Raw genomic sequence first — 17,735 nt, 5'->3', positions numbered from 1 at the left:
GTCAAATTGAAACAAAAATTGCCAACAATTTACTCAAGATCAAAAACCAAAATTATGAAGCTAATGAAGTATTCCCCTGTAATTATTGTACTAACTTTCCTCAGGTGCAATACTATACATTACCTTACCATCTCACCCAATTTGATGAAGTGGAAAATTGGAGAATCACCTGCTTTCGTTGAATTCATGATAAATATCCCCTCTCTCTGAAAAGTCTAACAGTATGGTAGATTTTCAACAGGCCAAATCAAAATGAAGACAAAAGAGCATTCAAGACAAGTCATGGAATTGTCAATGGAGAGGCACAAATCCAGGGAAGGGTACAAGCATCTCAAAGTCACTGAACATATCCTGGAGCTCTGTGCAGTCCATCGTGAAAAAGTAGAAAAATATGAAACCTTGGTCAGTCCACTCCTCTAAATTTAATCACCGAAGAATAGCACTTGTAAGAAAGGCTTCTGAGATGCTAACAGTCACTCTGGGTGAGTCGCTGAAGTCGGTAGCTGCAACTGGAGATGAAGTTCATGGCTCCACAATCTCTAAGGCCTTGAACAAGTTACAAGGGCATTTATGGAAGAGTGGCAAGGAAGAAGCCCTGACTAAATATAAAGCACATCCTTGCCTGTAAAGACTTTATAAAGCATCACTTAGAAGCTACTACAGAATAAAGACGTGAAAGAAGGTCTTGTGGTCAGATGGGACTAAAGTGGAACTCTTGACCTCAACACTAAGTGGTATTTGTGGCACAAATCTAATACTGTGCATCACCCAGGTAACACTATCCCTATTGTAAAGTATGGCGGAGGTGGCATTATGCTATGGGGATGCTTTTCAGTAGCAGAGACTGGAAATCTACTCAGGATTGATGGGAAGATGAATACTGCTAAATACAGAGGTCCTGGATAAAAATTCATGCTAGCCTCTACCTCCGGGACAGAAGCTCTTCTTTCAGCAGGACAACAACCCAAAGCACACTGCCAGAGCAACCATGGAGTGGCTTCAAAATGAAGAAAATTGATGTGCTGGAGTGGTCCAGTCAGTCCTGACCTTACCCGATCAAACATCTCTGGCAGGATCACAAGAATGCTGCCCAGCGCCACTCCCCAACTAGCCTGGCACAGCTTGAGCAATTTTGTAAGGGGGAATGGGCAAATCTTCTCCATCTCATTGTGCAAAGCAGATAGAGATGTACTCAAAAAGACTACTGAATGTAATAGCTGAGAGGGGTGGTCAAACTAAGTACTGAGCGGTGGGGGGGGGTGAATACTCTTGAATTGCTGACATTTCAACTTTTTGAGTTTTTAGTGCTTTACAATTTTCCCTGTTTTGGGGGGGGGGGAAAGCAGCATGTGATTCACAAACAAAAAAATTCTCAGTTAAATTGGTTAAAACCTTCAGTTGTAATACTCATTTATGTGAACAAAAGGTTGGGGGCCGAATACTTTAACAACGTATTACTTTTGTCTATACATGTATAACAAAGTTTACTCACCTCAGTTTTCAACAATCTGTCAAGAAACATATCAAAATGAGCAAACACCATTTGTGATGGAAAGTCCCAGAGCTTCACTTCTATTGTGCTATTGTAATAGCAGGAAATCTTTAATCTGTGTTCATGAAAACTATTCTTGAAGGCTTTCAATATACGTATGGCAACTTGTACCTTCTCCAGTGCCTCTTCTATCTCAACTTTGAAAATCTCTTCTAGAACAAGATAGTTCGAAGCCTATTGAAAAAACAAGACAACGCTTCTCAGCTGAAATTCTGTTATTGTTAAAAGAGCAGATTTTTTTTCATAAAAGTTGCTTGAATTTCCAGCATCTGCAGAATTCCTGTTGTTTGAGATTTTTTTTCATGACCATTTAATTTTTTACTCAGCTGCTGAAGGAAAAAAGTTTTTGTAATAATAAGTTCAAAAATTACACATTTCAATTCGTGAAAAAAAATGTCACAGGACACATTCAAGAATGTCCTGAAACATAATTTACAGTAAAAGATAGCTGTAAATTGCTTTAAAAACTTTAAAGATTTTATCAAATATTAACAAATCCATAAAGGTATATAGAATACAGTAGGAATATTATTAAAGATCAACTGTGCCCACATTTCACAGCTTACAATATTTATACAGTGAAAACATTTCAAATTCAGATTCTTTTATTTATCGCATGTAGATCTAAAATACAGTGAAATAAGTCATTTGCATTAACAACCAACACAATGTGCTGAGGGCAGCCTCCCACACGTATTCTACTGAAATTCAACACCTTCCTTTACAGAAACACTGGTATTACAATTCATCATTGTTTTAATAAGCAAATAGTGTTTCAAGATTCAAGATTAATTATCAAAAATTGTATACATTATACAACCTCGAGGTTTACTTACTCACGGAAGCCCCAAAGCTAGAATCCAAAAAGAACCCAATCAAAAAAATAATAAAAACAAAAGAACACAATGCATAGAATTGAATTGAAAATACACGTGGACTAAGATGTTAACTGTCCTGTGCTATCACCAGTGGGATCATCAGTTGATCTGCGACCTGTCTTCAGGGGTTTCGGCTCGCTTATGATCAAGACTCCCTCGAGGTGGTAGGCCAGCAGTGCTAAAGCACCACCTCCCACTGGTGAGCTTAAAAACTTGGCATCTGCCTCTATCAGAGTTGTTGGTCGCTTCCATCCAACAGATAGTCTACTCTTCAGGTGTCTATGCAACTACTGAAGGGTTTGCAAAAAGATGGATACACTGTCTATCTGCCCCTCTGGACGTACTTGGTCCACACCCATGCTGATCCTGTCTCTGCTGCCTCAGCTACAGCCCTGCTGGTTAACTTGATCGTTCTTCAAGTGAAGCCAAGGTCACGCAGCCACTTCTGGAAAGTGAACGCAATAAACCCATGGCAGCCTACTTCGAATGGATAGCATGAGACCGTCCACCACACAGATCATGCGAACTATTGAAGCAAACAACAACATTCCAAACCACAACTGAGTCCTCAGATCTGAACCCTAGAGCAGCCTGGAGCAGGCCCAAAGCCTCACTTGTCAGTCCATCGTGTTGGTGGGCAGAGAGCAGAGCAGCCGAAGCAGTCTCGATAGAAACTCACGAAGAGAAGAGTACCATTGCAGACAGCCTATGAAATCAGCTCTCACACCAGATCCTGACACCCTGTCTTGTCAGACTATTTGGGCTGGTGTTTAAATTGAACAAACTACAGACAGCAAAAGGCTCTGGTGCCCAGAAGAGAGAAGTGACCATCATGGAGAGTGAGTGAAATCGGCTCTCGCCTCCTATCTGGGCTGGTGCTTAAAATGTCTAAACAGTATATCGTACTTCACATTGGGACTCAGCTACTGTGAAGGTCTCAGGGCCTGTATCACACTGCCCAGCAACTCACTCCTGGCCCAGTCGCCACCCTCAGGCTCTTCAAATCAGCTCGAGGCCCAAAGAAATCCACCTTTGCCCCTGGGTCAGTTATATGAGCATCAGATCTCCTCTGCCCAGGCCCCAACTTCTCTCGATGCCCAGAGTGATCAGATCTCCCACCCAGGCCATTTGCATGAGCATCAGATCTCCATCTGCAACACACCATCTCAGCTCATCCCCTGAACTCACCTTGCCATCGCTTGCTCCTTCACTTGCAGTGATAATTCAGCACAATTTACCTCAGAAAAGGAATTTTTGGTGATACTTTTAGTCGGATTTCTTATCCTTTTAGCTACCAGAGTACTGTCGCATGTGTTCTGTAGTGCCAACTCGATGGGCCAAATGGCCCAATCCTGCTCCTATATCTTGGTCTTACCTGGCTGCACTGAATTTGTTTCACTGCGACTATGGAATGTCTGCCATTCTAACAACTTGTATTTAAATCTGACTTGACCAAAAAATCTGACACTCTTGAACAACATTAGAAAAGCCAAATTTTTTGTTACACATTTTAAGTAATTTTTAAAATTATGTATATAGTTACATTAAGAAGGTGTTAACATGCTACGTTAACAAGGTATGTCAATTCATGAGGGGCACAGAGAGCATTCTTTTCCCCAGGTGAGATAGTCTGTAACTAGACAGCAGAGAGGAAAAATTTAAAAGGGACCAAAGGAGTAAATTTACTCACAGATATATTGAACAAACTGAGAAAGCTGAAGAAGTAGGCACAATAACAATGTTTAAAATACTTTTGGACAGGTGGTAAAGAAAGACAGACAGATTGAGAGAATGGGCAAAGAAATGGCAAATGGAATATACTGTAGGGAAGTTTAGGGTCATGCACTTTGGTAGAAGGAATAAAGGCATAACTATTTTCAAAATGGGGGGAAAATTCAAAAACCAGACATGCACAGGGACTTGGGAGTCCTTGTGCAGGGTTTCCTAAAGGTCAACTTGCAGGGTGACTCATTGATAAGGAAGGCAAATGCAATGTTAGCATTTGCTTCAAGAGGACTAGAATACAAAAGCAAGGATGTAATGCTGAGGCTTTTTAAGGCACTGGTCAAACTGCGTTTGGAGTATTGTGGGCAGTTTTGGGCCCCTTATCTAAGAAGAGATGTGCAGGCATTGGGGAGTGTCGAGGGGAGGGAAGATCCCAGCAATGAGGGGGTTGACATTAAAGGAGTGTTTGATTGCTCAGGACCTGTACTTATTTACATAATTCATGGGAGTTATTTGTAACAGTATGTAAGTGACATACACCATTACGCCACCATGTCATATGTGTGCGCCTCACTTAAAGTAAAAACGAAGTCAGGCTTGCATTCTGGACTCCATTCCAATTAGTTTTCTGTTTTGGAGTTACAAAACGTAACAGTGGTGACAAAGAAGCTTTAAATAAACCCGAGATGACGATCTACCTGTTGAAGCACAGCGAAATGTTGAGTTTCAAAAAAAAACAGCAAGATGTTACAGTTCTTTTTTAAAAATCAGTTATCATTGCTCATTATCATTGTAGTATTCTGTAGAAACATTATATTCATTAAAAGTAGTCTGGAAACTTTCTCCATTCTTGTCAGAAGAGCTATTCATAACTTGTTGCCACAATGGGAACTGCATAGGAAATATAATATAGTCACAAATTTTCCTAAATTGTAACTTTTCCAAGCTATTAATTAAGGATTTACTAAGGACAAGATACTCTCACTTGCATTATATTCTTACCTGGTTGATGATTAAATTGCAGAATTCTTGTAGCAAGACAATAATTCTTGATGGGAAACAATAATATCTGGAGTGGCTCCATATTAAGCAGATAGTGTGGAATAGGGGAGTAATTAGTCGCTCAATTTCAGGGAAGTTTGATTCTTCCAGTTGGGAAAGGTGATGTTTCAAAGGTCGAAGATGCAATTCAATGTCCTGAGCCTCTGAGACAGCTGCAAACATTTGAGGACTAATAATTATCTTGGTGATTGACTAACATCTCTAAGAAAACATTTAGATTTATTTAGATTCAACTTTATTGTCATTGTGCCGAGTACAGATACAAAGCCAATGAAATGCAGTTAGCATCTGACCAGAAATGCAAAGAATAGTGTTATTTACAAAATAACTGCGAATAAAAAGTAAGTGCTACAGCACACAAATATAAAAGTACTGAGACAGTACAATATGGGTGCAATACTGCTTAGTGCTGTGATAAGAGGTTCAGCAGTGTCACAGCCTCAGGGAGGAAGCTCTTCCTGTGCCTGCTGGTGCGGGAGCGGAGGCTCCTGTAGCGCCTACTGGATGGGAGGAGAGTAAGAAATCCGTGGTTAGGGTGAGATGCATCCCTGATTTAGAGGACATAAGCATGACATGTGAAACTTGTGATGAAAATGAATGGAATTGATTGCGGGCTTCAGGAAGGGAAGTCGAGCGAACACACCAGTCTGCATTGAGCAGTGGAAAGGGCAAGACGTGCCTGGGTGGCAACATCTCTAAAGATCTATCGTGGGCCCAACATATTGACCCAATAACAAAGGCGGCATGATAGTGGATACACTTCGTTAGGAATTTGAGGAGGCTTGGTATGTCACCAAAAGACTCTCACAAATTTCTATAGATGTACCATGGAGAGGATTCTAACTCGTTACACTACTATCTGGTATGGAGGGCACTGCACGGGATCAGAAAAAGCTGCAGAAGGTTGCAACCTCAGCCAGCTTCATCATGGATACTCGTCTCCCCAGCAGCCAGGACATCTTCAAAAGGCAATGTGTCAAAAAGGCAGTACGTCATTAAGAAGCCCCATCACCCAGGACATGCTCTCTTCTCATTGCTACCATCATGGTGGTGGTACAGGAGCCTGAAGGCACACACTTAACGTTTTAGGAAGAGCTTCTTTCATTCTGCCATGAGATTTCTGAATGGACAACTAACCCATTTACACTACCTCTTTTCGCTCCCCACTTTTTATTTGCACTAATTTGATAAAGCTATAAGGTATGTGTATATAAAACTATAAATTGCAATCTACTTTATTGCATTTCATAGTTTTTTTTTAAATTTTGTATTGCAATGTACTGCTGCCACAGAACATTTCACAGCATATGCCAATGATATTAAATCTGATTGTGGTAAAATTACTGTGTGCTGTAGGATAGGTAAAACAACCCCCCAGTTATTTTTATTACCATTTCATACCCGTGTAAGAGCAAAACAGACAAACAAAACTCACAAATTGTAAAGTGAATCTAGAGCAACATAGAAAAGTTGTACTTTTTTTTAGGGTGGTGGAAGCTTATTAAAGAAAATCCAAGGATTTACATAAATGCTTTAAAAACTTCAAATCACCACACTTAAAAAAGACAAATCCCAGTTAACATGTAATTTGTTAGTAATGATTACAGAATTTTGTATCCATTTTTCTAGGAATTATTTCATTTTGTCGGCCCTGCCTGGAGGGCTGATTATGAAACGTAGGCAAACAAACTCTATGAATAATATTTTTACAATACAAATTCCTACAGCATGTAACAAAATGCTGGAAATATATAACAAGTTAAATACTCTTAGACAGCATCAGATAATTTACATTTTGTCTGGGCTAAATTAGAAAAAAATTAACAAATTTATGATTAGAGATCAAGAGAAATAGATACTGTACTTGAGATTTGTTTGGGTGGGGGGGGGGGAGAGACAATAAATATTTAATTGACATCCTGAAAGTAAACATGGTCATCTAACAAAGAAACTACGTGGGAATAAATGTATCACACAGGAAATATGGTACTTGGATCTGAGGAGAGAAACTGGGTTAATATTTCAGAGCAATTCTTTTTAAATCAGAAACTCTTTCGACTGTTGAGTATTTCCAACATTTTGCTTTTAAGTTTCCAGTAGCAACAGCAAGTTTTTTTTTGCTTAGGAATAGTTTGGGCACAAGAAAATCAATAACTTGCCATAGTTCATCAATTTACTAATGCTGCCATCACCAGGCATCTGTCCAAATCTCAACATCTAACCTTTCAGTTGTTTTCCCTCAATACCAGTTGAAGTTATCCTCAATACTTCACACGTACTGCATTAACAATGCCAATAAATCTAAAAGTTACTTTAGATTCATCACTTGCATTTGTTTCAAAAAAGCTAAAATAAAGTTGTTTGCCTAAATATCAGAAAACCTTTTGTTTTAACATATCCAAGTCCCTGGTGATTTTTATCTTGCAATGTATACATTACATATTGAAATGTTATGGCAGCAAATTACCTTCTCTTAATTTCAAGATAATGCTTTTGAATGTAGTGTAGTAGCTGCTTTTTGTCATTTTCAGAATATCAGCTATTTTGCGAACCTTGGGATGCTGGAGCTTTAGAAACAATTGTAGAGTTATTATTAAAATTATATAGCAAAACAAGTCAATTCTTTCTGATCTGAAATGATTACATAATACCTCTTACCTTTAAGTACATATACAGTACACAGAGGCCAAATTTTGAGTAAAATTACTGGCACGATGCAATGCCAGCATTTCCTTATGCATTTGCCAACAAGGTTAGTGGTTCTAGTTATGCAAGCACAAGTGTACAAATTGTAAGTCAATTTACTGAGAATATTATCATGCTGGAGTCATGGATACTGGTCATACAGTAAAGTTGCATCAATTTCCCAAGGCTTACCCCGGTGAATACTACATCTGGGCTTACCTGTTATACAAGGTAACTGGAAACCACTTGACAACTGCTATTTGCAAATAAAAGAGGAAACAAAATCATTTCCAATATCGGAGCTTTTTGGCAAGAAACCATGGCAAACATAAATGGATCATTTCTGTCATAGTATCGGGATCCTGGAGATAGAAACATAGAAACATAGAAAATAGGTGCAGGAGTAGGCCATTCGGCCCTTCGAGCCTGCACCACCATTTATTATGATCATGGCTGATCATCCAACTCAGAACCCCGCCCCAGCCTTCCCTCCATCCCCTCTGACCCCCGTAGCCACAAGGGCCATATCTAACTCCCTCTTAAATATAGCCAATGAACTGGCCTCAACAGTTTCCTGTGGCAGAGAATTCCACAGATTCACCACTCTCTGTGTGAAGAAGTTTTCCTAATCTCGGTCCTAAAAGGCTTCCCCTCTATCCTCAAACTGTGACCCCTCGTTCTGGACTTCCCCAACATCGGGAACAATCTTCCTGCATCTAGCCTGTCCAATCCCTTTAGGATCTTATACGTTTCAATCAGATCCCCCCTCAATCTTCTAAATTCCAACGAGTACAAGCCCAGTTCATCCAGTCTTTCTTCATATGAAAGTCCTGCCATCCCAGGAATCAATCTGGTGAACCTTCTTTGTACTCCCTCTATGGCAAAGATGTCTTTCCTCAGATTAGGGGACCAAAACTGCACACAATACTCCAGGTGTGGTCTCACCAAGGCCTTGTACAACTGCAGTAGTACCTCCCTGCTCCTGTACTCGAATCCTCTCGCTATAAATGCCAGCATACCATTCGCCTTTTTCACCGCCTGCTGTACCTGCATGCCCACTTTCAATGACTGGTGTATAATGACACCCAGGTCTCGTAGCACCTCCCCTTTTCCTAATCGGCTACCATTCAGATAATAATCTGTTTTTCTATTTTTGCCACCAAAGTGGATAACTTCACATTTATCCACATTAAATTGCATCTGCCATGAATTTGCCCACTCACCCAACCTATCCAAGTCACCCTGCATCCTCCTCACTGCTAACACTGCCACCCAGCTTCTTGTCATCCGCAAACTTGGAGATGCTGCATTTAATTCCCTCATCCAAGTCATTAATATATATTGTAAACAACTGGGGTCCCAGCACTGAGCCTTGCGGTACCCCACTAATCACCGCCTGCCATTCTGAAAAGGTCCCGTTTATTCCCACTCTTTGCTTCCTGTCTGCTAACCAATTCTCCACCCACACCAATACCTTACCCCCAATACCGTGTGCTTTAAGTTTGCACACTAATCTCCTGTGTGGGACCTTGTCAAAAGCCTTTTGAAAATCCAAATATACCACATCCACTGGTTCTCCCCTATCCACTCTACTAGTTACATCCTCAAAAAATTCTATGAGATTCGTCAGACATGATTTTCCTTTCACAAATCCATGCTGACTTTGTCCGATCATTTCACCACTTTCCAAATGTGCTGTTATCACATCCTTGATAACTGACTCCAGCAGTTTCCCCACCACCGACATTAGGCTAACCGGTCTATAATTCCCTGGTTTCTCTCTCCCTCCTTTTTTAAAAAGTGGGGTTACATTAGCCACCCTCCAATCCTCAGGAACTAGCCCAGAATCTAACGAGTTTTGAAAAATTATCACTAATGCATCCACTATTTCTTGGGCTACTTCCTTAAGCACTCTAGGATGCAGACCATCTGGCCCTGGGGATTTATCTGCCTTCAATCCCTTCAATTTACCTAACACCACTTCCCTACTAACGTGTATTTCGCTCAGTTCCTCCATCTCACTGGACCCTCTGTCCCTTACTATTTCTGGAAGATTATTTATGTCCTCCTTAGTGAAGACAGAACCAAAGTAATTATTCAAATGGTCTTCTATGTCCTTGCTCCCCATAATCAATTCACCTGTTTCTGTCTGCAGGGGACCTACATTTGTCTTTACCAGTCTTTTCCTTTTTACATATCTATAAAAGCTTTTACAGTCCGTTTTTATGTTCCCTGCCAGTGTTCTCTTATAATCTTTTTTCCCCTTCCTAATTAAGCCCTTTGTCCTCCTCTGCTGAACTCTGAATTTCTCCCAGTCCTCAGGTGAGCCACTTTCTCTCGCTAATTTGTATGCTTCTTCTTCGGAATCGATACTATCCCTAATTTCTCTTGTCAGCCACGGGTGCACTACCTTCCTTGATTTATTCTTTTGCCAAACTGGGATGAACAATTGTTGTAGTTCATCCATGCAACCTTTAAATGCTTGCCATTGCATATCCACCGTCAATCCTTTAAGTGTCATTTGCCAGTCTATCTTAGCTAATTCACGTCTCATACCTTCAAAGTTACCCCTCTAAGTTCAGAACCCTTGTTTCTGAATTAACTATGTCACTCTCCATCTTAATGAAGAATTCCACCATATTATGGTCACTCTTACCCAAGGGGCCTCTCACGACAAGATCGCTAATTAACCCTTCCTCATTGCTCAAAACCCAGTCCAGAATAGCCTGCTCTCTAGTTGGTTCCTCGACATGTTGGTTCAAAAAAACCATCCTGCATACATTCCAAGAAATCCTCTTCCTCAGCATCTTTACCAATTTGGGTCACCCAATCTACATGTAGATTGAAGTCACCCATTATAACTGCTGTTCCTTTATTGCACACATTTCTAATTTCCTGTTTAATACCATCTCCGACTTCACTACTACTGTTAGGTGGCCTGTACACAACTCCCACCAGTGTCTTCTGTCCCTTAGTGTTACGCAGCTCTACCCATATCGATTGCACATCTTCCCGGCTTATGTCCTTCCTTTCTATTGCGTTAATCTCTTCTTTAACCAGCAACGCCACCCCACCTCCCCTTCCTTCATGTCTATCCCTCCTGAATATTGAATATCCCTGAACATTGAGCTCCCATCCCTGGTCACCCTGGAGCCATGTCTCTGTGATCCCAACTATATCATAATCATTAATAACAATCTGCACTTTCAATTCATCCACCTTATTACGAATGCTCCTTGCATTGACACACAAAGCCTTCAGGCGCTCTTTTACAACTCTCTTAGCCCTTATACAATTATGTTGAAAAGTAGCCCTTTTTAATGCTTGCCCTGGATTTGTCCGCCTGCCACTTTTACTTTTCTCCTTTGTACTTTTTGCGTCTACCCTCACTTTACACCCCTCTGTCTCTCTGCACTGGTTCCCATCCCTCTGTTGTGAACTAACCTCCTCACGCCTAGCCTCTTTAATTTGATTCCCACCCCCCAACCATTCTAGTTTAAAGTCACCTCAGTAGCCCCCGCTATCTCCCTGCCAGGATATTGGTCCCCCTAGGATTCAAGTGTAACCCGTCCTTTTTGTACAGGTCACGCCTGCGCCAAAAGAGGTCCCAATGATCCAAAAACTTGAATCCCTGCCCCCTGCTCCAATCCCTCAGCCACGCATTTATCCTCCACCTCATCGCATTCCTACTCTCACTGTCGCATGGCACAGGCAGTAATCCCGAGATTACTACCTTTGCGGTCCTTTTTCTCAGCTCCCTTCCTAGCTCCCTATATTCTCCTTTCAGGACCTCATCCCTTTTCCTACCTATGTCATTGGTACCTATATGTACCACGACCTCTGGCTCCTCACCCTCCCACTTCAGGATATCTTGGACTGAGGTATCAACTAACAACAAGAACATTGATGAAGAAACACAGTCTAGTATTTCTAGATTCCCTGGTGGTATTAAGCTGTTTGAGTTATAGTAAGGACAACAAAAGGGATAAAGTTAAATGATTGACATGACAGGACAAAGATAGGACAAAAGTTATGCAGTGCAAACCTGCCACTTTAAAAAATATGGGGAGGAAAAGTGAAAATAACTGAGGTAATTGTTGAGTAACTATTGGCATGGTACTGAGAGATGCCTGGACACAGATCTCAAAATAATAATATATAGGTAGAGCAATTAATTAACATGGTACTGTATATGGTAAGTCAGTCTTTACTGCAAGGAAGTTGGAGGGAAGTGTTGCAGAAATTATATACTAATGAGATCAGAAATTGAGTAATGTATAGCTTTGGTCTCAGTGCCTGTTATTGTTGGAACAAAATAGAGTTTCTTGAGATTAATATCCATTAGTGAGAAAATACTACTCTTTGAGCAGAATGTACTGTTCCTTAAGTTCCAAAGAATGTAGTTTAAAATGCTCTTAACGGTAGATTTCGAGAGGCTTTGCACTTTTTCCACTGGTTAGACAGTAAAATACTGGTCAGGCTAGTTCTCAGTAAAATACTGGTCAGGCTAGTTCTCAGGAAGACTAAAGCTCAAATCAAGGGAAATGCCTTCATTGTGGGCCGAAGGGCCTGTACTGTGCTGTACTGTTCTATGTTCTGTATAATGCAGAATTCTGTCCTGCAAAAATCTTTGCAGATACTCAGTTGATAAATATGTTCAAGTCTGAAACTGATAGATTCTTTAACACCAAACAATTCAAACAATTCTGAATGGCCTGGACATTTTTCCAATTCATTTTTCATCATTTTACAGAATAACAGAACAGGTTCAAAATAAGATACATCTTTCTTTAGGCCAATTAAGAGAGCTCTTTTTAATTCATTTGTGGTAGTGTGGACATGATTGAGAAACCCAGTATTTATTGTCCTTCCCTCACTGTGCCCATTGGAGCTTGTTGGGCAGCTTTGGACACTTTTGCTTAAATGGAAAGATGTGGCCCCTCCTATTCATGCCCAATGGTCACGTGATGTCATGTTTAAATTTAGAGAAGATTCAATGTTCAATCTTTGAATCTAATCAAGTCTTTCAAACATTGTGGGGACCCTTTCTGAATTATTTTCAGAATATTTGATTTGCTGTTAAAGCACAGATGATGACTAACAATCTTTTTTCTTTTTTTTCTACTAATCAGCTTTGGTCTTGGTAGTGGGTTAGATTTTTTTATTTAAAAAATATTTTTCAATGTTACGAACTAATTGATTTGTACGAATATAGGGTAAGGAGTCTTTATATGTGATTTGGTTTAATGTACTGACATTTTTTTCCTGTACACTGTATTCTTATATATAAATTAATAAAAATATTGGAAAAAGAGAAGACTGTAAGGATTGAATGACACTTGGGTCAGACCAGTTGAAGATGGTGGGTATGTCCCTCGAAGATCAGTGAAACACAGGTTTTTAGACTGCAATCTGGTAATTTTGCGATTGTCATCGCAGACTCTGAGCTTTTTGTTCTTAATAATTGGTTTAAATTTCAGTTTAGTGGATTCGAACTTGGATCTTTCAGTAGTGAGACCAAGCTTCTAGATTACATATGCAATAATTCACTCAGTACTTGCTATATACAGTTACTTTTACAAACTATATTCAAAATACTGAAACTTTTTTCTGAAACCATAAGGGAAAACACTTTACATTAGTGCTATGTTTTAAGTGACAGCAGCAATCAAATGCTACCAAAAAGGCACTGAATACACAGAGTTGACATACTAACCTGCCTATATATTCAAAGCAAGTTTCCTTTCCTTGAAATCCAGAAGTAAATTTCTGCACTTGGTACGGGATTGAATTCTTCAAACAAGACTTGGGCAGAATCTTGCTTGATGACATCCATTACCTGATGTGCCCACTGTATCACCATAGATTCAACAGAATGAAGTATTGATCTGTCCACTTGTGGAAGGCTACACAAATAGAGTCATTCAATAAATTAGACCATTGGAGACCACCTGGCCAGCTTATTTCAACTGCAACTATTTATGTACAATAGGAGGTTCCAGTCCAAATTCGTTAGCATCAAACAGTAGATTATGTATTAAACTTGGATTATTTGCACTGTTTAAACATTATGCTTTACAAGTAAATTAATACTTTGAGTGTAAATAAAACTAAAATATTTGATTAATAGCTGACTTTGTTGGAAGAGTGTCACAAATTTGGATCTTGGATATTTTCGGACAGTGGAGGGCTACTGTGCAGGATCAGAAGCAGCTGGAGGGTTGTAAACCCAGCCAGCAAGTCCACCATGGGCACTCGCCTCCACAGCACCAAGGGCATCTTCAAAAGACAAAGCCTCAAAATGTCAGCATCCATCATAAAGCCCACCCCACCCCCATCACCCAGTACATGCCCTCTTCTCATTGCTACTATCAGGTACAGAAAACAGAAGACACACTCAATATTTTAGGGACATTCTGAACATTTGGATTTGAATACATATGATATTATAAATCTTTAAATTGTATGATTTATATACCATTTTCCAGAATTGCACAAGGCAGAACAATGGCTAATTTTCTTGGCTAATGATTTCCATAGCTTTTTTTGAAGTTACTCTACACTCAGATTCGTCTATAGTACACACACCAAAGCCCGTATTTGTTGCCCATTCCTGATCGCTCTTGAAGACGGTGGAGAGTAGTCAGCTAGGACACTTCAAAGGGCAGTTAAGAGTCAATTACATTGTCGTGAACTTCAGTCAGAAAGCCACTCAACAGGATAAGGATACAGATTTCCTTTCCTTGAACGGAGAATCAGATGGATTTTCTCTTTTAAGTTTTCATGCTTTTTTAAATTAATAAAAAAATGTTCTTCTGTTGCTTTTATCTTGATGTCAATTTTGTTCCTTCCCTACCCACCATTTCTTTCTGTATTCTACCAATTGTCAACCTATCTAGAAATACTCAAGTTGCTTCAAGCACCTACACCATCACCCTGCATTCTTCCTGGCCAACCTGGAACTTCACTGATCACCAATAAAAATTCCACAGAAAATCTGATGCACCTCCATCTGAGAAATTTAAGAACAGAAATAAGTTGAAAACAGCTTATCCTCGTGGCAGAGGATTGAATTTTTTTCAAACATTCTCCCAAGGAATAAAAAAAGTTTAATATTTCATGTAAAAACAAAAGTAAACGTGAATAACAAAGAAGCAAAGACAGTAGTAATTATAAACGGAAAATGGAAATGACATATCAAACACTATTTTAAAGCAAAAGCATTCCAGTTCTTGCCTGTCCTCTCCCTGTGGCCTTGAAAAAGTTCCCTTTAAATGTTACTACTGAATCTATGACTGCCCCTCACCCCACTCATCACCCTCTATTCTTAGCAGTGCATTCAATACTATCTGCTGCTTCAAAAAATTTCAAAATGCCACTTTGACCTCTTTGCCTTTCACCTTGTTCTTGAAACCTGAAACTGAAGACCTCTGCTAACTAACTGGCTGGAATGTTTACGGACATATTCAACCTCTTGCTTCAGCAGTCTGAGATACCCACCTGCTTCAAGCAGGCTTTAATCATTCTGGTGCCCAAGAACATGGAGACCTGCCTCGATGACCGTCGTCCAGTAGAACTCGATGAAGTGCTTTGAGCGGTTGGCGATGAAGCATTCCAGCTCCAGTCTGAGGAGTGACCTGGATCCACTACAGGTCAACAGCAGATACCATTTCATTGGCTCTTCACCCAACTCTGAACACCTGAGCAACGAATCAGCATGCACTTCACTGACTACAGCTCAGCATTCAACACCATCAACTGCTCGAACCTCAGCACTGAGCCCCAGGGACCTAAACCTTAATACCTCCCTATGCCATTGGATCCTCGATTTCCTCTCCAATTAGTACTGATTAGCAACAACATCATCTGCTCCACAAATCACAACTACCACAGTCACACCACAAGGTTCTGTGCTTAGCCCCTTGATTTACTCACTTTATAATTATGTTACACAAACACGAGGAAATCTGCAGATGCTGGAAATTCGAGCAACACACACAAAATGCTGGCGGAACGCAGCAGGCCAAACAACATCCACAGGAAGAAGCACAGTCAACGTTCTGGGCCGAGATCCTTCGCCAGGACTTCATTTCACTCTCTCTCAAAATGCAACACTTCATATCTCTCAGCATTAATTGTCCATTCAATCTGTCAGCCTACATTTCCTTGAAATCTAGAAAATATGCCCTGTACACCTAAAGATAGTAGTGGTCATGGCACCATTCCCAGGGAATTGCACACCACACTCCTCTCCAGTCCCATGAATTAGGCATTCCAAATGTATGGTTTTTTACTTATTAACCTTGAGTTATACAGTAGAACTAGATATGCATCTTTTGGGAAAGCTGATCAGGAGAGTTCAGTTGTTAATCATAACATTACATTAACCAATGTAAAGGAGAATTGAGACAGAGATATAATCTTTATCACTCAGGTGGCGATTGACCATTGTGCTGAAATAACCTTGAAGCAGACTTTCATGATCAAGTTCACATCATCAGAATATAGAATGTGAGCATTTCATGTGTGAAGTGACTGGGAATATCAAGTATAAAATTATATTTCTGGTTAGATTTCATAAGTCGAGGGATAGAGTTTAAGAGTTGCGATGTAATGATGCAGCTCAATAAAACTCTGGTTAGGCCACACTTGGAGTACTGTGTCCAGTTCTGGTCACCTCACTATAAGGATGCATTGGAAAGGGTACAGAGGAGATTTACCAGGATTGTACCTGGTTTAGAGAGTATGCATTATGATCAGAGATTAAGGGAGCTAGGGCTTTACTCTTTGGAGAGAAGGAGGATGAGAGGAGACATGATAGAGGTGTACAAGATATTAAGAGGAATAGATAGAGTGGATAGCCAGTGCCTCTTCCCCAGGGCACCACTGCTCAATACAAGAGGACATGGCTTTAAAGTAAGGGGTGGGAAGTTCAAGGGGGATATTAGAGGAGGGTTTTTTTACTCAGAGAGTGGTTGGTGCGTGGAACGCACTACCTGAGTCAGTGGTGGAGGCAGATACACTAGTGAAGTTTAAGAGACTACTGGACAGGTATATGAAGGAATTTAAGGTGGGGGATTATTTGGGAAGCAGGGTTTGAGGTTCAGCACAACATTGTGGGCCGAAGGGCCTGTACGGTGCTGCACTATTCTATGTTCTATGTTAGTACTTTAATTTCTGCAACTTCTTTTATGTATTAAAAACTGCTTATCCATTTTTAAAAAAACGATTCTATTGCAGGAGTTTGGAAAACCTTCAAAATTGACACGAAGGATTATCGTCTCGAGAATATGTTTATTCCAAAAAACAGACAATATTTGTTTACGACTATCTATGAAGAAATAAAATCAGTGAAGGAGCATACTCATCTGCTTTTTTCACATCTTGACTTTCAGGAAGCAGAAGCATTGGCAAAATAGTTTTTCCTTCCATTTGTCTGTGGACAACAAATATTTTGCCCTTTATAGTTTCAACCTGTTTTTGGATATCATGTGATACAGCCTGTGGCCAACCTGAATGATTATTTGTATTGGACAGAATAGGAGCCAGAACCTGGATGAAATGCACAAAAGCAAGAGAAAATATATCAAAATAAAAACAACTAGAATTCAATGATGTCAGATCTAGTCAAGTTTATTGACATTTAACTATATACATGTATATAACCACATAATACATATAGAAATGAGACAATATTTCTTCGAACTAGGGTGTAACTCACAGTAGTATACATAACACATGATAACTTATGAAGTTAAGGATAAAATCTAACCCAACTCAAGTAACTTTTGACAAAAAGGCAAGAAACCTAGCTGTTATGCTGTAAACCTACA

General features: G+C 39.9%; 1 protein-coding gene across 1 annotated transcript in view; it reads right to left on the bottom strand.

Annotated features, from left to right (window-relative positions):
* dnah9l (dynein, axonemal, heavy polypeptide 9 like) overlaps positions 1–17,380 on the bottom strand; it is a 317,674-nt gene extending 300,294 nt beyond the window's left edge. Inside the window, 5 exon segments of the mRNA XM_063052593.1 lie at positions 1,493–1,726; positions 5,158–5,369; positions 7,685–7,784; positions 13,619–13,808; positions 17,267–17,380. Of these exon segments, the coding sequence (XP_062908663.1) occupies positions 1,493–1,726; positions 5,158–5,369; positions 7,685–7,784; positions 13,619–13,808; positions 17,267–17,334 (804 nt within the window). The 5' untranslated portion in view covers positions 17,335–17,380.
* Positions 17,381–17,735: the final 355 nt, after the last annotated feature.

This window comes from Mobula hypostoma, chromosome 6 (assembly GCF_963921235.1).
Source record: "Mobula hypostoma chromosome 6, sMobHyp1.1, whole genome shotgun sequence".
NCBI lineage: Eukaryota > Metazoa > Chordata > Chondrichthyes > Myliobatiformes > Myliobatidae > Mobula > Mobula hypostoma.
The sequence above is the reverse complement of the archived record's forward strand: the minus strand, read 5'-3'. Positions and strand labels throughout refer to the sequence as shown.